Source organism: Dreissena polymorpha, chromosome 15 (assembly GCF_020536995.1).
Source record: "Dreissena polymorpha isolate Duluth1 chromosome 15, UMN_Dpol_1.0, whole genome shotgun sequence".
NCBI classification, from domain to species: domain Eukaryota; kingdom Metazoa; phylum Mollusca; class Bivalvia; order Myida; family Dreissenidae; genus Dreissena; species Dreissena polymorpha.
In genome coordinates, this window is record NC_068369.1 from 62,587,058 (window position 1) to 62,604,064 (window position 17,007).

General features: G+C 34.3%; 1 protein-coding gene across 3 annotated transcripts in view; it reads right to left on the bottom strand.

The window, feature by feature from the left end:
• Positions 1-17,007, bottom strand: part of LOC127860430 (nucleolar complex protein 3 homolog) — an 85,483-nt gene that overhangs the window by 15,748 nt on the left and 52,728 nt on the right. For all 3 annotated transcript variants that reach the window (XR_008039793.1, XM_052398506.1, XM_052398507.1), the window contains exons 17-19: positions 13,237-13,307; positions 10,008-10,118; positions 9,465-9,593 (exon numbers count right to left, since the gene is read on the bottom strand). Coding sequence is in view for 2 of the 3 variants with exons in the window: in XM_052398506.1 (XP_052254466.1) it covers positions 9,465-9,593; positions 10,008-10,118; positions 13,237-13,307 (311 nt within the window). In the remaining variant the exon portion in view is untranslated. The remainder of the gene's footprint in view (positions 1-9,464; positions 9,594-10,007; positions 10,119-13,236; positions 13,308-17,007) is intronic.

The window sequence follows — 17,007 nt, forward strand, 5'->3', positions numbered from 1 at the left end:
CACAAAAACAACATGGTGTGGAAGCGCGATAAAATCAATAATTTGCCGATAGATCGCTGATAAGGTGTCAAAAACAACACTGGATCACTTGACTAATAGATATGGTTTGTTAATTGGGGACAATAAAGGGATAAGCGATGGTAATTTAAGCCAGACAGAGCTTGATTAGCGAATTTTATTGTGAACTTATAGAAAATAGGTCCTTTTTTAAAATGTCGGGACAAATTGTGCCACATCGGGACGCCAGGACAAACACCTCAAAAGCTGGACTGTCCCGCCAAGATCGGGATGTCTGGCATGTATGAGTTTCATGAAGATCAGACAATAAACGCGGCTTCTAGAGTTTTAACAAGGCAAACTTTTGACGACGCAACATGGACAAAAGGTGATCCCAAAAGCTTACCATGAGCAAATTGTGCTCAGGTTAGCTAAAAATTAAGACAACTTTTTTGGTTAAAATAACGATTTCGCCAAATTTTCCAAATTGACATAAGCGAACATATGAAATTTTCTGAATGTTAAAAGTAGTGTAACTGACACTTTTTTAAATTTAAAGGAGAAGCAAAAAACTGCTTTATTCCAATCATTTTACATATGAAATAGTTCAATTTTCTGACTAGCATTATAATAAACTTTGAAAAACAAACCATAACTCCAAATCACAATGTCTTTTTTCAAACCATAATTAAATGACAAAGGAGCTTTTCCATAATTTCAACGCTGAAATATTTTGAACTCGCAGAATAACATAAGCGCACTTTATATACTTAATAATGAAATATTGTTATCCTGAAAAATTTACAAAATGTCAGTTACACTTGGTATAGCATTCAGTACACGATTTATTTATTATTTTTTATTCTTACTCAACCACTATCAGTTCTTTGGTTATTTTACAAACCTATTTGTATGCCACATATTAATTATTGAGTAATTGATGAATGGAAAGTCAATCCAATCTGCTCATGTTGAGCTCTTGGTACACTTTAACACCGTTATTTCGAACACCGATAATCCGAAGTCACCGTTATTTCGAAGTATTTTTCCGGTCCCGAATTTGGTTCTTCTTTGTTTAATGTAAAATTTCATTGTTATTCCGAACTTCGTTTAACCGAAAAAATCGTTAATTCGAAGTGATTCTGTCGGTCCCGACAATATAATTCGCACCTAATCATCAATCTTTAATCCGAAGTCAAAGCTGCAAAACGATAAGCAAAATTTCACACCTTAGTCGTCTGGGCGTGGCACGTCAAAAGCTGATAATTACTCCTTTGTCGTCTGCGCGTAGACGTTAATTTTATAATGTCATCAAAAGCCGATAATTACTATTTATGTAGTTTTGCATTCTTTAGTAACAAATAAACGTGTCACATTAGGTCTGAGTAAATGTGCTCCAATGAAATTCATCTTATATAAACTCTACCTTCTGCGAGCAAACACGGGCGGAAGTGAGTGCTTCAATGTCCTTGACACATTGGAGAAATACGTTACACAGGTCCAGTTTAGTGCTGCTAAGTCCAGTGTTCAGAGAGACATCGCGTCTTTTTTTCAAAAAATGTTAATACATTTCCGAAAATGTATTCATCTGTATTTACATGTATGACAATTTGTGCTATTCGTTATATTTAATATGGTCTGATAATTTGTGCTATTCGTTATATTTTATATGTTCTGATAATAAGTGCAATTTCATTATATTTAATATGTTCTGTACTTAAAGAAAACATAAAAAGAAGAACAAGAATCGTTTTATTCCTTCGTTTGTTGAAAGTAAAAATCTATTGCCATCTGACTAGTTTACGCTGTTAAGTAAAACAATTATTAATAGTAGCGTGTAACCGAACCATGCGATTTCCACAACGTTTTATTATTACAGAATCAAAAAAGTCGTCTGTCAAATGTTTATTTCGAATTATCGTTATTCCGAAGTTTTTTTAACGGTCCCGACGACTTCGAAATAATGGTGTTGAAGTGTATTTCAAAATGTCCATGGTCTGTTCTTGTGTCTTGTCAGCTTTGTTTAACATTTCAAGAAACTAACTGTGCATATCATTTATGTCATCATTATGTAATAAACAGCGCATTTAGGATTTGGTTGTAAATAAAAATGGTAATAAACTGGTAATGCATATCAAGGAACCATTGTAGTAAACTAGTTATGCATATCAAAGAACTGTTGCAGTAAACTGGTTATGCATATCAAGGAACTGTTTTAGTGAACTGGTTATGCATATCAAAGAACTTTTTGTAGTAAACTGGTTATGCATATCAAGGAACTGTTGTAGTAAACTGGTTATGCATATCAAGGAATTGTTGTAGTTAACTAGTTATGCATATCAAGGAATTGTTGTAGTAAACTGGTTATGCATATCAAGGAACTGTTGTAGTAAACTAGTTATGAATATCAAGGAATTGTTGTAGTAAACTGGTTATGCATATCAAGAAACTGTCATATAAAACTGGTTATGCATATCAAGGAACTGATGTAGTAAACTGGTTATGTATATCAAGGAACTTTTGTAGTAAAATGGTTATGCATATCAAGAAACTGTTGTAGTAAAATGGTTAGGCGTATCAAGGAACTGTTGTAGTGAACTTGTTATGCATATCAAGGAACTAATTGTAGTAAACTGGTTATGCATATTTAGGATTTGTTGTGGTAAATAGGTTAAGCATATGTAAGATTTGTTGTAGTATACTAGTAATGCATATCAAGAAACTGTTGTAGTAAACTGGTTATGTATATCAAGGAACTGTTGTAGTAAACTGGTGAAACATATCAAGGAGCTGTTGTAGTAAACTAGTTATGCATATCAAGGAACTGTTGTAGTAAACTGGTTATGCATATCAAGGAACTGTTGTAGTAAAATGGTTATGTATATCAAGGAACTGTTGTAGTTAACTGGTTATGCACATCAAGGAACTGTTGTAGTAAACTGGTTATGTATATCAAGGAACTGTTGTTGTAAACTGGTTATGCATATCAAGGAACTGTTGTAGTAAACTAGTTATGCATATTAAGGAACTGTTGAAGTATACTAGTTATGTATATCAAGGAACTGTTGTAGTAAACTGGTGATGCATATCAAGGAACTGTTGTAGTAAACTAGTTATGCATATCAAGGAACTGTTGTAGTAAACTAGTTATGCATATCAAGGAACTGTTGTAGTAAACTAGTTATGTATATCAAGGAACTTTTGTAGTAAACTGGTGATGCATATCAAGGAACTGTTGTAGTAAACTGATTATGCATATCAAGGAACTGTTGTAGTAAACTAGTTATGCATATCAAGGAACTGTTGTAGTAAACTGGTTATGCATATCAAGAAACTGTCATAGAAAACTGGTTATGCATATCAAGGAACTGTTGTAGTTAACTGATAATGTATATCAAGGAGCTGTTGTAGTAAACTGGTGATGCATATCAAGGAGCTGTTGTAGTAAACTAGTTATGTATATCAAGGAACTGTTGTAGTTTAATGGTTATGAATATTAAGGAACTATTGTAGTGAACTGATTATGCATATCAAGGAACTGTTGTAGTAAACTGGTGATGCATATCAAGGAGCTGTTGTAGTAAACTAGTTATGCATATCAAGAAACTGTTGTAGTAAACTAGTTATGTATATCAATAAACTGTTGTAGTAAACTAATTATGTATTTCAAGGAACTGTTGTAGTAAACTAGTTATGCATATCAAGGAACTGATGTAGTAAACTGGTGATGCATATCAAGGAACTGTAGTAGTAAACTAGTTATTCACATCAAGGAACTGTTGTAGTAAACTGGTAATGCATATCAAAGAACTGTTGTAGTAAACTGGTTATGTATATCAAGGAACTGATGTAGTAAAATGGTTATGCATATCAAAGAACTGATGTAGTAAACTGGTTATGCATATCAAGGAACTGTTGTAGTAAACTAGTTATGCATATCAAAGAACTGTTGTAGTAAACTAGTTATGCACATCAAGGAACTGTTGTGGTAAACTGGTTATGCATATCAAAGAACTGTTGTAGTAAACTGGTTATGCATATCAAGGAACTGTTGTAGTAAACTAGTTATGCATATCAAGGAACTGTTGTAGTAAACTAGTTATGCACATCAAGGAACTGTTGTAGTAAACTGTTTATGCATATCAAAGAACTATTGTAGTAAACTTGTTATACATATCAAGGAAATGTTGGTGTAAACTGGTTATGCATATCAAGGAACTGTTGTAGTAAACTGGTTATGTATATCAAGAAACTGTTGTAGTAAACTGCTGATGCATATCAAGGAGCTGTTGTAGTAAACTGGTTATGTATATCAAGGAACTGTTGTAGTAAACTGGTTATGTATATCAAGGAACTGTTGTAGTAAACTGGTTATGTATATCAAGGAACTGTTGTAGTAAACTGCTGATGCATATCAAGGAGCTGTTGTAGTAAACTAGTTATGTATATCAAGGAACTGTTGTAGTTTAATGGTTATGTATATCAAGGTACTGCTGTAGTAAACTGATTATGCATATCAAGGAACTGTTGTTGTAAACTGGTGATTCAAATCAAGGAGCTGTTGTAGTAAACTAGTTATGCATATCAAAGAAACTGTTGTAGTAAACTAGTTATGCACATCAAGGAACTGTTGTAGTATACTAGTTATGCATATCAAGGAACTGTTGCAGTATACTAGTTATGCATATCAAGAAACTGTTGTAGTAAACTAGTTATGCATATCAATAAATTGTTATAGTAAACTAGATATGCATATCAAGGAACTGTTGTAGTATACTAATTATGCATATCAAGAAACTGTTGTAGTAAACTAGTTATGCATATCAAGGAACTGTTGTAGTAAACTAGTAATGCATATCAAGGAAATGTTGTAGTAAACTGGTGATGCACATCAAGGAACTGTTATAGTAAACTAGTTATGCATATCAAGGAAATGTTGTAGTAAACTGGTTATGTATATCAAGGAACTGTTGTAGTAAACTAGTTATGTATATCAAGGAACTGTTTTAGTAAACTAGTTATGCACATCAAGGAACTGTTGTGGTAAACTGGTTATGCATATCAAAGAACTGTTGTAGTAAACTGGTTATGCATATCAAGGAACTGTTGTAGTAAACTAGTTATGCATATCAAGGAACTGTTGTAGTAAACTAGTTATGCACATCAAGGAACTGTTGTAGTAAACTGTTTATGCATATCAAAGAACTATTGTAGTAAACTTGTTATACATATCAAGGAACTGTTGGTTTAAACTGGTTATGCATATCAAGGAACTGTTGTAGTAAACTGGTTATGCATATCAAGGAACAGTTGCAGTAAACTGGTGATGCATATCAAGGAGCTGTTGTAGTAAACTGATTATGTATATCTAGGAACTGTTGTAGTAAACTGGTTATGTATATCAAGGAACTGTTGTAGTAAACTGGTTATGTATATCAAGAAACTGTTGTAGTAAACTGCTGATGCATATCAAGGAGCTGTTGTAATAAACTGGTTATGTATATCAAGGAACTGTTGTAGTAAACTGGTTATGTATATCAATGAACGGTTGTAGTAAACTGCTGATGCATATCAAGGAGCTGTTTTAGTAAACTAGTAATGCACATCAAGGAACTGTTGTAGTATACTGGTGATGCATATCAAGGAACTTTTGTAGTAAACTGGTGATGCATATCAAGAAACTGTTGTAGTAAACTGGTGATGCACATCAAGGAACTGTTGTAGTAAACTGGTTAAGCATATCAAAGAACTGTTGTAGTAAACTGGTTATGCATATCAAGGAACTGTTGTAGTAAAATGGTTATGCATATCAAAGAACTGTTGTAGTAAACTGGTTATGCATATCAAAGAACTATTGTAGTAAACTTGTTATGCATATCAATGAACTGTTGTAGTAAACTGGTTATGCATATCAAGGAACAGTTGCAGTAAACTGGTTATGCATATCAAGGAACTGTTGCAGTAAACTGGTGATGCATATCAAGGAGCTGTTGTAGTAAACTGATTATGTATATCAAGGAACTGTTGTAGTTAACTGGCTATGTATATCAAGGAACTGTTGTAGTAAACTGGTAATGCATATCAAGGAACTGTTGTAGTAAACAAGTTATGCATATCAAGGAACTGTTGTAGTATACTAGATATGCATATCAAGGAACTGTTGTAGTAAACTGGTGATGCCTATCAAGGAGCTGTTGTAGTAAACTGATTATGTATATCAAGGAACTGCTGTAGTAAACTGGTTATGTATATCAAGGAACTGTTGTAGTTTAATGGTTATGTATATCAAGGAACTGTTGTAGTTTAATGGTTATGTATATCAAGGAACTGTTGTTTCTAATAAAGAAATGCCAGGCTGATACATCAGTGACACCCTTAATCATTGATTTGTTAACTACAGATAACAGCTTGAAAGAAACACTGTCTTAAAACATTAACTTAAAATGTAGAATATCAACCAATTCAACTGATAGAAATTAAAATGCCTATGTGAAAGCAAAAACCACACATGTATCTCATTTGTCATCTCATACATACATTAAATACAATCAGGGTGTGATTCTTAACAGAAACTGTATAATTATTTTCCATTAATACTGAAATGATGCTTATAAGCTCAGAACAATATACCAGTGCAAGCTATCCATAAACAATGTCACCCAATAAAAACTTATTTATCATTCTGACACAAGGCAATTAATCCACTTAAAGTGGAATGAAAGGAATCGAGTTACACTAGGTATACATTTTGCACTAAACAAATTATCACATATATAAATTTTCACATACAATTATTTGCTATCATTTATTTTCAATAAAGTGTGAAATGGAATTATACAAAAGTACTTTGTACAACATGTATGCCCTGTACCCCCTACGGTACCCCACCTGGACTTGTAGCATAGTCGCCCCTATGACCTTGACATTTGATCTTTTGATTTGAAAATAATAAGGAGGGTCATCCTTCATCAAAACTAACCAGGATTTTACCTCGTTTATAGGATAACAAGCGTTCATGTTAAAAGCCCTCATGACCTTGACCTTTGATATAATGACCTCTAATCAAAATGCTTCTTTGTTTCCTCCCATGTAACATCTATACTAATTGGCATGATTGTAAAGATCTGCAAAATGTAGTGTAGTGTGAATTTATTGTTAAATACCTGTGTGACCTTGATCTACAACCTAGTGACCTTTAAATGTATGGGCGTCTTTCCTTTCACAAATGTAAGCAATCCACATTGATAGGGATCTTCATTTCCTCCCAAGTTACATCATAATATTCTGCATTGTTGTGGTATTCTCTAGATATCGCATTGAATAAAAATGGTCTACGGACCTACCAACTGGGCGACTGATGGACCAGTGCGAAGCAATTTACCCGACTTCTTCCAGGTATGAAATAATAATTATTATTGCTCAGAAATAGGAATTGAAATCAAAAATGATAAAAAAAGTAAAACAGATTGGTGGAGAGAATGAAAATGCACTAGAACATTGAACTTTGAAGTGCTTGATGGATTAGCCCTGGCCCTGCCACCATTATTTAGAGCCGCCTAAGGGAAATAAGTAATAGATCATATGAAGACTTGTAGTTTGAATGCTAATTTCTCATCTCTTTCTCTTTTTCTGAATACGTATTTCACATTCAGCATAATTAGGCAAATAGAAGATGATTAATGTCTCTACTTTGGACTGCTTGTGCAAAAAATGAAACAAAATTATTGCTGATATTTAACATACCATATAATTTTATTACCTTTGTATGCATACAAACATTAATAAAATAGATAGCTTGCAGTTCAAACAGATGTAAATTTGGAACCTCCATCAGTGGCAGATATAAGAGTAATTTCTTACAAAATAATTAATGGTTAATTTACTTGCTTTTGTACAATATTTCAAACTCGTATACCTTGTGTAGAATGTTCTTTTATTGGATGACTATGTACTCAAATAAACTAAGGAAACAAGAATAACTTTGTGTTAATGCGAAAAAGCACTGACACCTACTGGAAATCTAAAATAAACAAATAAACACTGTTTCACACACGGATGACCTAACTGTACATGATTGCACACAGACCATTTCATGTTATACATACAAAGGACAAAAAGACAAAGGGCCATAATTCAGATAAAACTTGTTGCAGTCAAAATTCCTTTTTATGACCATCTACACATTTAGTTAGCTCAGCTGTTCATGATTGAATGAAATCTGCACGGCATTGGGACAAGTGGGAATTTGTTCAAGATAGATCCACCCATTAGTTAAAGACGAGTTGAAAACACAAGTTCCTACACTCTTGACATACGTCAGGATGGAGGAATAAAAGCCATGCTTAACGCCTTCAACTCGGAGGGGGTATAGTAAACATTGATATTTCTTAATTGATAACAAGATGTGTTTGTGAAACACAATGTCCCCCTATATGATGTTTGACCTTGTAGGATGACCTTGACCTTGTGAAGGATGACCTTAACCTTTCACCACTCAAAATGTGCAGCTCCATAAGATACACATGCATGCCAAATATCAAGTTGCTATCTTCAATATTGCAAAAGTATTCATAAAATAAGCGATTTGGGCCACATATATTTGACCTCTGACCTTGAAGGATGACCTTGACCTTTCACCACTCAAAATGTGCAGCTCCATGAGATGCACATGCATGCCAAATATCAAGTTGCTATCTTCAATATTGCAAAAGTATTTATAAAATAAGCGATTTGGGCCACAGATATTTGACCTCTGACCTTGAAGGATGACCTTGACCTTTCACCACTCAAAATGTGCAGCTCCATGAGATACACATGCATGCCAAATATAAAGTTGCTATCTTCAATATTGCAAAAGTATTCATAAAATGAGCGATTTTGGCCACATATATTTGACCTCTGACCTTGAAGGATGACCTTGACCTTTCACCACTCAAAATGTGCAGCTTCATGAGATACACATGCATGCCAAATATGAAGTTGCTATCTTCAATATAGCTAAAGTTATTGCAAAATGTTTAAGTTAACAAACAAACAGACCAACAGACAGACCAACAGACAGGGCAAAAACAATATGTCCCCCACTACTATAGTGGGGGACATAAAAATGCAACCAATGTAAAAACCAAGAAAATTGAATTAAGAGAAATTGCTCCATAAATATTTAAGAGTTTAGGTCTGTGTCAGGATCAGAAGTGCATGCTAAACAATTATCAGCCTAATTTCCCACCACGATAGCCGAACATTTACGAGTGAACGCTAGACAGGCTTCAGGCAGCTTTGGAAGAACGACGTATTCATGAGAACTATGTTGTGCTTCTGGAGCTGCCAGGAGCCAATCTCGCGTTGATTTGTAAATGTTCAGATAACGTAGCCAGAAATTCACATGGAATACATTGTAACACACAAAAATAAAAACAAGCATTTTGTTAAGCGATAAATACCATTCAAGCAAGAAAGGGTCTTACCCTGAGTAAAGCCAGTTCCCAGAGCATGGCATTGTGGGCGTTACAGTGCTCGGGGTCATCTAACTCCGGCATGTACACACCGCTGCCTTGTGCTTCGTTGTCCATTAACACATCACAGTAACTGTACGTCTAAGAAGAACAATTATAAACATAGCATTTGCACTTAACGCAACTTAACACTTTAACAAGCATTCACATTTATAAATATTTATTCCAAGCTTTTTTCCCCCCTAAAATTTCATAATAAATTCTGAATCATGGCTGTCAATCAAGTGATTTTTAATGAAGATCAAAACCATTTGCTAATTTCACACCATAATAATTTTAAAAACATTATCTGGTATGATTTAAATTGTTTAATAATTATGATAAAATGTCATAAAAAAATCCCCCTAAAATCAATAAAATTAAACAAATAAAGTCTATTATTGAACATTAAATTGGAATCTTTTAAATGTTCAAAACAATAATGCTTTCAATCTATGTGTTAATGGATCTCACTATTACAATCTCAAATCAATAAATTTGTATTTTAATACATACAATAATAAAGCTTCTGATGACAGAGAGCAATCCCAAAGTTCCATGTGTTGTCTGCTGCAGACTCAGAGTCATCAGACGCTTTAGGAAGGCCAGAATTCTTTGCTGGGACACCTGGGAATGAAATTAGAAATTTATCCATCTACAGACAATTTTACAGGAAAATCTTCCCTCGAAATGTATCCGTGAAAATCGGTACTTTCATTGATACTATGGAACCATATGAAGCACATATTGATTTTTTTTGCAAATGAAAGCAGCGTGAAAATAGACCCAGCTGAACAATATAAGCAAATACTGTAGTCCAGTTTGAAAAAGCATTTACAACTGAAGTACACTTAATTAACCTGCAGCTACAATTATACAACTAAGACATAATTTTAAGAACAGTTCTGTTTGTTAGATTCAAATTTAGAAATATTGTAAATTAGACAATAAACAACAATGTTACAGTTATTGAATTCTAAAGCCTTTTGAACAACACATTTGGTTAATAAATTGCTATTACTATATACTACAGAATGTGAACTATATATGGGTTGTTTATAGTAATTTATAATGGAAAATTTTGTGTTTTAGTGTGGTCTTTTTCTACAGAAAACTCTGCAAGTGATGTCAGATTAAAAATTATCACAAACTTTGGAATAGAATAGAGCAGCATTATCATGTAACTCCCTGATTTAGACATCCTGTTGTCAGGCTGTCAAGTGACCTTTTTTCAAAAAGTAGGAAAAAATAGGAACTACTTTTGCAAGAAAAGTAGGAAAAAAGTAGGAAAAAGTAGGAACTTTTCCCTCAAAAGTAGGAATACATAATACTTATTTTTTAGACACAGGTCCAGGAAACATAGCTTGAAACAGAGCAGGAGTGCCATCACATGTTCTGTATGGATACCCACTTGAAGCTACCTTAAGGGCCCAGAAGATTTCAGCCTTTTGTACCTGTTCCTTGTGTGATGGATGTACTTGCATACAGATAGATTTATCCCCACAACCCTGAGAGCTGCTTGGCTTTTGGGCACTTCCAAACAAACGCTTTTGTGAATTATCATGCATGTATTTCATGTTTTCCTTGTGTTTTTATCCATCTGCATGACTTATCAGTTGATTAGCACCAGAATTACTACAAGATGGACTTCATTCAGACAGTACAATATCTTGCAAACTCATTGCCGGTATCTCTTTTGCACCATGATCCCAGTGTTTTTCCACTGGTGTCCAACTTCTCCATCCATGAAGGGTTAAACTTTGTTTTCCCACTAGGAATTTTAGCACTTATAGTGTATCTATGATAATTAAGTTTCAAGCAAAGCTACCCTGATAAAGAAGTATACATGTAATTAGATGCTGTTCATTTTGGTGTATCATCAAATAAGTGGTTAGAGGTCTTCTGTATATCGATATAAAAATGATAATTATATTGTGCATGTTATATCCTTAAGCAGAAGACCAAATTTATTTAGTGATACACCAACTTGTTGTACAAGATTAATACTAGAATATAAAGCAGTGTAAATGCTCTGCTACAGCTACATTGTGAAACCTTTAAATTGACAATAGGGTGCAGTTATAATGACTTAAGTTACATTCAAAATGACTGGTCATTGCAGAGCAGATTATGCAACTGGAGATAGGACCTTATCACCTGACATCTTTTATGACAGCATTGATTGGGCAATGAAACAGTTGCACTACATTGTTTATTCCAGTTTCAAATAATGGCTTTTACATTATTGATGACTTTGCGGGAGTGTAATAATGCCGTTTAATAATTTTAATACTTAGCTTTAACACCTTGAAGTTACCTCACTAGCAATGGCATCATTAGACAAGAATTGTGTTTGTCCGAAACACAATGCCCGTTGTTGTTGTTTTTGTTTTTATCGAGTGCACCGGGATTGTCTCCCATATGGCCATCGCCCCCAGAAAGACGTGTTAGTTGGTTACGGGGGATAGTGCAAGATACAGGAGACACCCCATTCCAGAGGTGACCCTGGGTCTTTTAGTGCCCGGTGTATAGCACCTAGTACACTGCACCTCGGTTTAACGTCTCATGCGAAAGACGAGTTAGTAGGTTAGGTGCAGTGGGGGATCGAACCAGCGATCTCTGGATTTTGAAGCCAGTGTGTTACCACTAGACCACGGATCCGCTACAAAAAAAACACAATGCCCACTATTGCGCAGCTTTGAAATAAAATTTCAATATATCATTTGGCAGGTTTAGAAATTATCTCCCTTTTAAAGCTTATTACTTCCCTTGGATTGTATTTTTTAACTTTTGACCTTGAAGGATGACCTTCACCTTTCACCACTCAAAATGTGCAGCTTCATGAGATACACATGCATGCCAAATATCAAGTTGCTATCTTCAATATTGCAAAAGTTATGGCCCATATTAAAGTTTTCGGACGGACACACACACACAGACAGACAGACAGACGGACTGACAGTACAACTGCAATATGCCACCCTACCGGGAGCATAAAAATGTATCAGGGCATTTAGGCTCTGTGCATTTATCTTTAATTACTAAACATGATGTACCTATGATATCAATAGAACATCATATCCGTTGTCATGTAATACAGAATTTATTACATTATATTTGTAAATGATGAAAACTCGGCAAAGCATCAGTTTTATCTTTTTTCCAATAACTTGTGTAATAAATTCCATATTACATAACCACTCATACAATACATGTATCTCTATATCTCTACATTCCAAACAGCAATATCATGTAAACATGCATAAGGTTTGGTCAAATTGTTGTCAATGGAAACAAAATAAAACTGGAATTAACAATGGGTTCCCTCAGCTCTTGCATCACTGGGAACTGTGTAAGGTAGTGAAGTCTGCAGTGAACAAATGCTAAGGAAGTAAACAAGGCACTATTGTTACTTCAAAAAAAAACTTGTCAATAATTTTAAAAGTTACATAAGAAATAAATATTTATGCTCCTGAAGAGGTGCTAGCAGACAGTCAGCATGGGTTGTCAGGTCTCATCTAGATGAATGCACATTAACAGGGATACAGTCATGCCATAGATTCATTCATCCTGCAAGTTTACTAAATTAACTCTTAAAAAAAAAAATTCTCCATTGAAAATGAAAAAGTAGGAATAGTAGGAAGATTTGGTAAAAAAATAGGAAAAAGTAGGATCCTGATGAAAAAGTAGGAAATAGTAGGAAAAAGTAGGAAAAAGTATGACCGCTTGACAGCCTGTGTTGTACCTGCCGTTTCCTACGACTGATCATAATGTCAAGGCAATCCAGCACAATCTTCACATCATCCGATGAACACCCTGAAAAACAACACAAGTCGGTAGAGCTTTTACACAAACTTGACTACTCCCTCTCCAAAGTCCCCTTTCTGCCAGCAACTCAGCTAAGTTCATAGGTAAATATCTGTGGAATGTGTTGATCATTAGGAGTGAGAAAAGTATCATGCACAGCAACATTTTCTGTTGGCGAAATATACTCAATTTTAATTTTATTGCTTGAGAAACAAGAGCTTGTCACAGTAGTGCCGAATCCCCGCCGAAATGTGTTTGCTTGAATGACAACATTTGTTTTAGAAAGTAGAATAATATTTGTAAAAACAAATAAAGGGAGATAATTCATTATGCTCCGGACAAAAAATTACTTTGAAATTAAATAAAGGGATATAATTCAAAAACTAAGGTAGATAGAGTTATGGTTGTTAATCACTGCACTTCTCCTACTTGCCATCTGTTTAACTTTGAAAATTAAGTAAATCCCTTCAGTAGATTTAGAGTTATGCTCCGGACAAAAATTTACTTTAAAATTATATAAAAGGGGAGATAATTCAAAAACTAAGGTAGATAGAGTTATGGTTCTTAGTCACTGCACTTCTCCTAGTTGCCATATGTTTATATTTCAAGTTATAAGTAAATCCCTTAGTAGATTTAGAGTTATGCTCCAGACAAAATTTACTTTAAAGTTATATAAATGGGGAGATAATTCAAAAACTAAGGTAGATAGAGTTATCGTTCTTAGTCAATGCACTTTTCCTACTTGCCATCTGTTTATATTTCAAGTTTCAAGTAAATCCCTTCAGTAGATTTAGAGTTATGCTCGGGACAAAAATTTACTTTAAAATTATATAAAAGGGGAGATAATTCAAAAACTAAGGGAGATAGAGTTATGGTTCTTGGTCACTGCACTTCTCCTAGTTGCCATCTGTTTATATTTCAAGTTTCAAGTAAATCCCTTCAGTAGATAAAGAGTTACCGGTATGCTCCAGACAAAAATGTACTTTAAAATTGTATAAAAGGGTAGATAATTCAAAAACTAAGGTAAATAGAGTTGTGGTTCTTGGTCACTGCACTTCTCCTAGTTGCCATCTGTTTATATTTCAAGTTTCAAGTAAATCCCTTCAGTAGATTTAGAGTTTTGCTCCAGACAAAAATTTACTTTAAAATTATATAAAAGGGGAGATAATTAAAAAACTAAGGGAGATAGAGTTATGGTTCTTGGTCACTGCACTTCTCTTAGTTGCCATCTGTTTATATTTCAAGTTTCAAGTAAATCCCTTCAGTAGATAAAGAGTTACAGGTATGCTCCCGACAAAAATGTACTTTAAAATTGTATAAAAGGGTAGATAATTCAAAAACTAAGGTAGATAGAGTTGTGGTTCTTGGTCAGTGCACTTCTCCTAGTTGCCATCTGTTTTCATTTTAAGTTTCAAGTAAATCCCTTCAGTAGATTTAGAGTTATGCTCCGGACAAAAATTTACTTTAAAATCATATAAAAGGGGAGATACTTCAAAAACTAAGGTAGATAAAGTTGCGGTTCTTGGTCACTGCACTTCTCCTAGTTGCCATCTGTTTATATTTCAAGTTTCAAGTAAAATCCAATTAATATATTTAGATTTATGCTCCGGACAAAAATTTACTTTAAAGTTATATAAAAGGGGAGATAATTCAAAAACTAAGGTAGAAAGAGTTATGGTTCTTGGTCACTGAACTTCTCCTAGATGCCATCTGTTTATATTCTAAGTTTAAAGTAAATCCATTGAATAGATTTGGAGTTATGCTCTGGACGAAGTTTCAGACGGACGGACAGGACCAATAACTATATCCCTCCCGAATTTTTTTTCGGCGGGGATAATAAAGACCAAACTTAATTTCGAAGCCTTAGATACTGATGAGCAGCGAACAGCATTAAATCTGAACAGACTGCAAGTTAGGCCAAAACAAAATAATGTTGTGGTTACGGTTACCTGACCGAGCCTATTATTTTGCTGCGACCCTACAACATTTTATTCAAAATTTAAAGCCAAAAGAAAAAAATCGCGGTAAAATTAAAACTATAGCCTACAGGACTCCGGAGGAACGGTTTTTAGCCACGTCGACTTTTTTAACGGAGTGCGTTTTACGAGCGCACCGTTAGCCTCGTCCGGTGAGGCTCGCGCTGTCGTTCGCCATTTTAGCCATTTGCAAAAGTATTGAGAATTCGGCTCAAGAAAAATCTGATTTGCGAAAATGCTAAAATCTCGTAAAATTTCAATGAAAACATCCGCCATTTAAATACATACTGGTTTACAATATTTTCTCTTTTTAACAATGAAAGTGTTCGCAATTTCAACAAAAAGCGAAAACCAGTCTGCACCAGAGCATAAGACATCGCTTGACCTTACTGTTATTGAAGTGCACGTGGTAGCTGACCAATCAGCATTGAGTTTGCTCACAAATAATATTGGGTCATTCATGCGCAGACACTGTATACTCGGAATACACAGTTGATACTGTCGTCCACAAACAATATAGCGGCCGATGGCAAACGTCGTATTTAAAGATGAACAAATGAAAAGAAGCGTAACAATAAACAAATTAATTTAAACCTGATCACTGTACACCTTTCTCATGACTATCAATCCATCGATTAAAGGATGATAATTAAATAATTAATTCTATCTCGATGATGTTACACCTTTCTGCCAATTAACGTTTGAAATTAAAAGGTGATAATTAAGTTGTTTTTACCCACAAAATGTGCTAGTGTAAAGCAATTTATCAACCCAATTCGATATTTGCAAGGTTTCTGGTTTTGATTTTCTGCTGTCAAAAACGATATGCACATTCTATTTTATGTGCAAAACGCGTACAACTTTTCGGACTGTCGTTTTCGGATACATTATGTTTTTCGTCCATTATAATTTATTTTCGAAGTTCTTTATAGAAGAAATAGAATGACGAATACACATGCAGTGATGCGAAGGTGTGGTTTATAATATTTCGAATTGTATTCACCTGAAAATACAATTTGAAAGACTATAAAAAAGCACAATTAGAATGGGCTTTTGATGGGGTGGAGGGGCACCGCCCTTAATTCCTGTTGGGTTCCTGCGGCTGCGGTTCCAATACCCCCAGCCTAATTCTCAGGATTTCAAATTTGGGACCATCGACACCACTATTAATTGTACATCTATAAAAAAAACTTATGTTTGTACTTTGACAAGTACCATACTAATTATTTCTATATTGAAAACTGTATGTTATATTATGATATGTAATATGCCCTTGTTGTCATTAAAAAGAAATATAAGAAAGTTGATAGTTTATATATAATTATTTCAAAACCAGTTTTTGCGCACCGAAAGACGGAAACAAGTTGGCTCAGAGAAATTTTGGGCCAGCCCTAGTTCACTCACTCCGACTCATTGGGGAGGCGCTTTACGTATTAAATGCATAGAGCTTCTGCGACACAATTTAGAAATCATCTTCTTCGTCAATTTTATTTAATGTTGTACATAAAAAGTGCGACCATGCTCCTGAGTTCAGGGCTTTTAAAGCCTTCAGTTTAGGTATGACTATCAAAAAGGTGTTAGCCTTAGTAACTAAGCTATGTTTTTCAAAGTATTTTCGGGTTATTATTTATCAACATTTACAGTTTTTTTCTCTAAATAAAAAGTTTTCTGAAGTTTTTTTTTGATATGGATATAAGTCAATGCAAAGCTACAGCCAAGTTGAAGCCATGTAT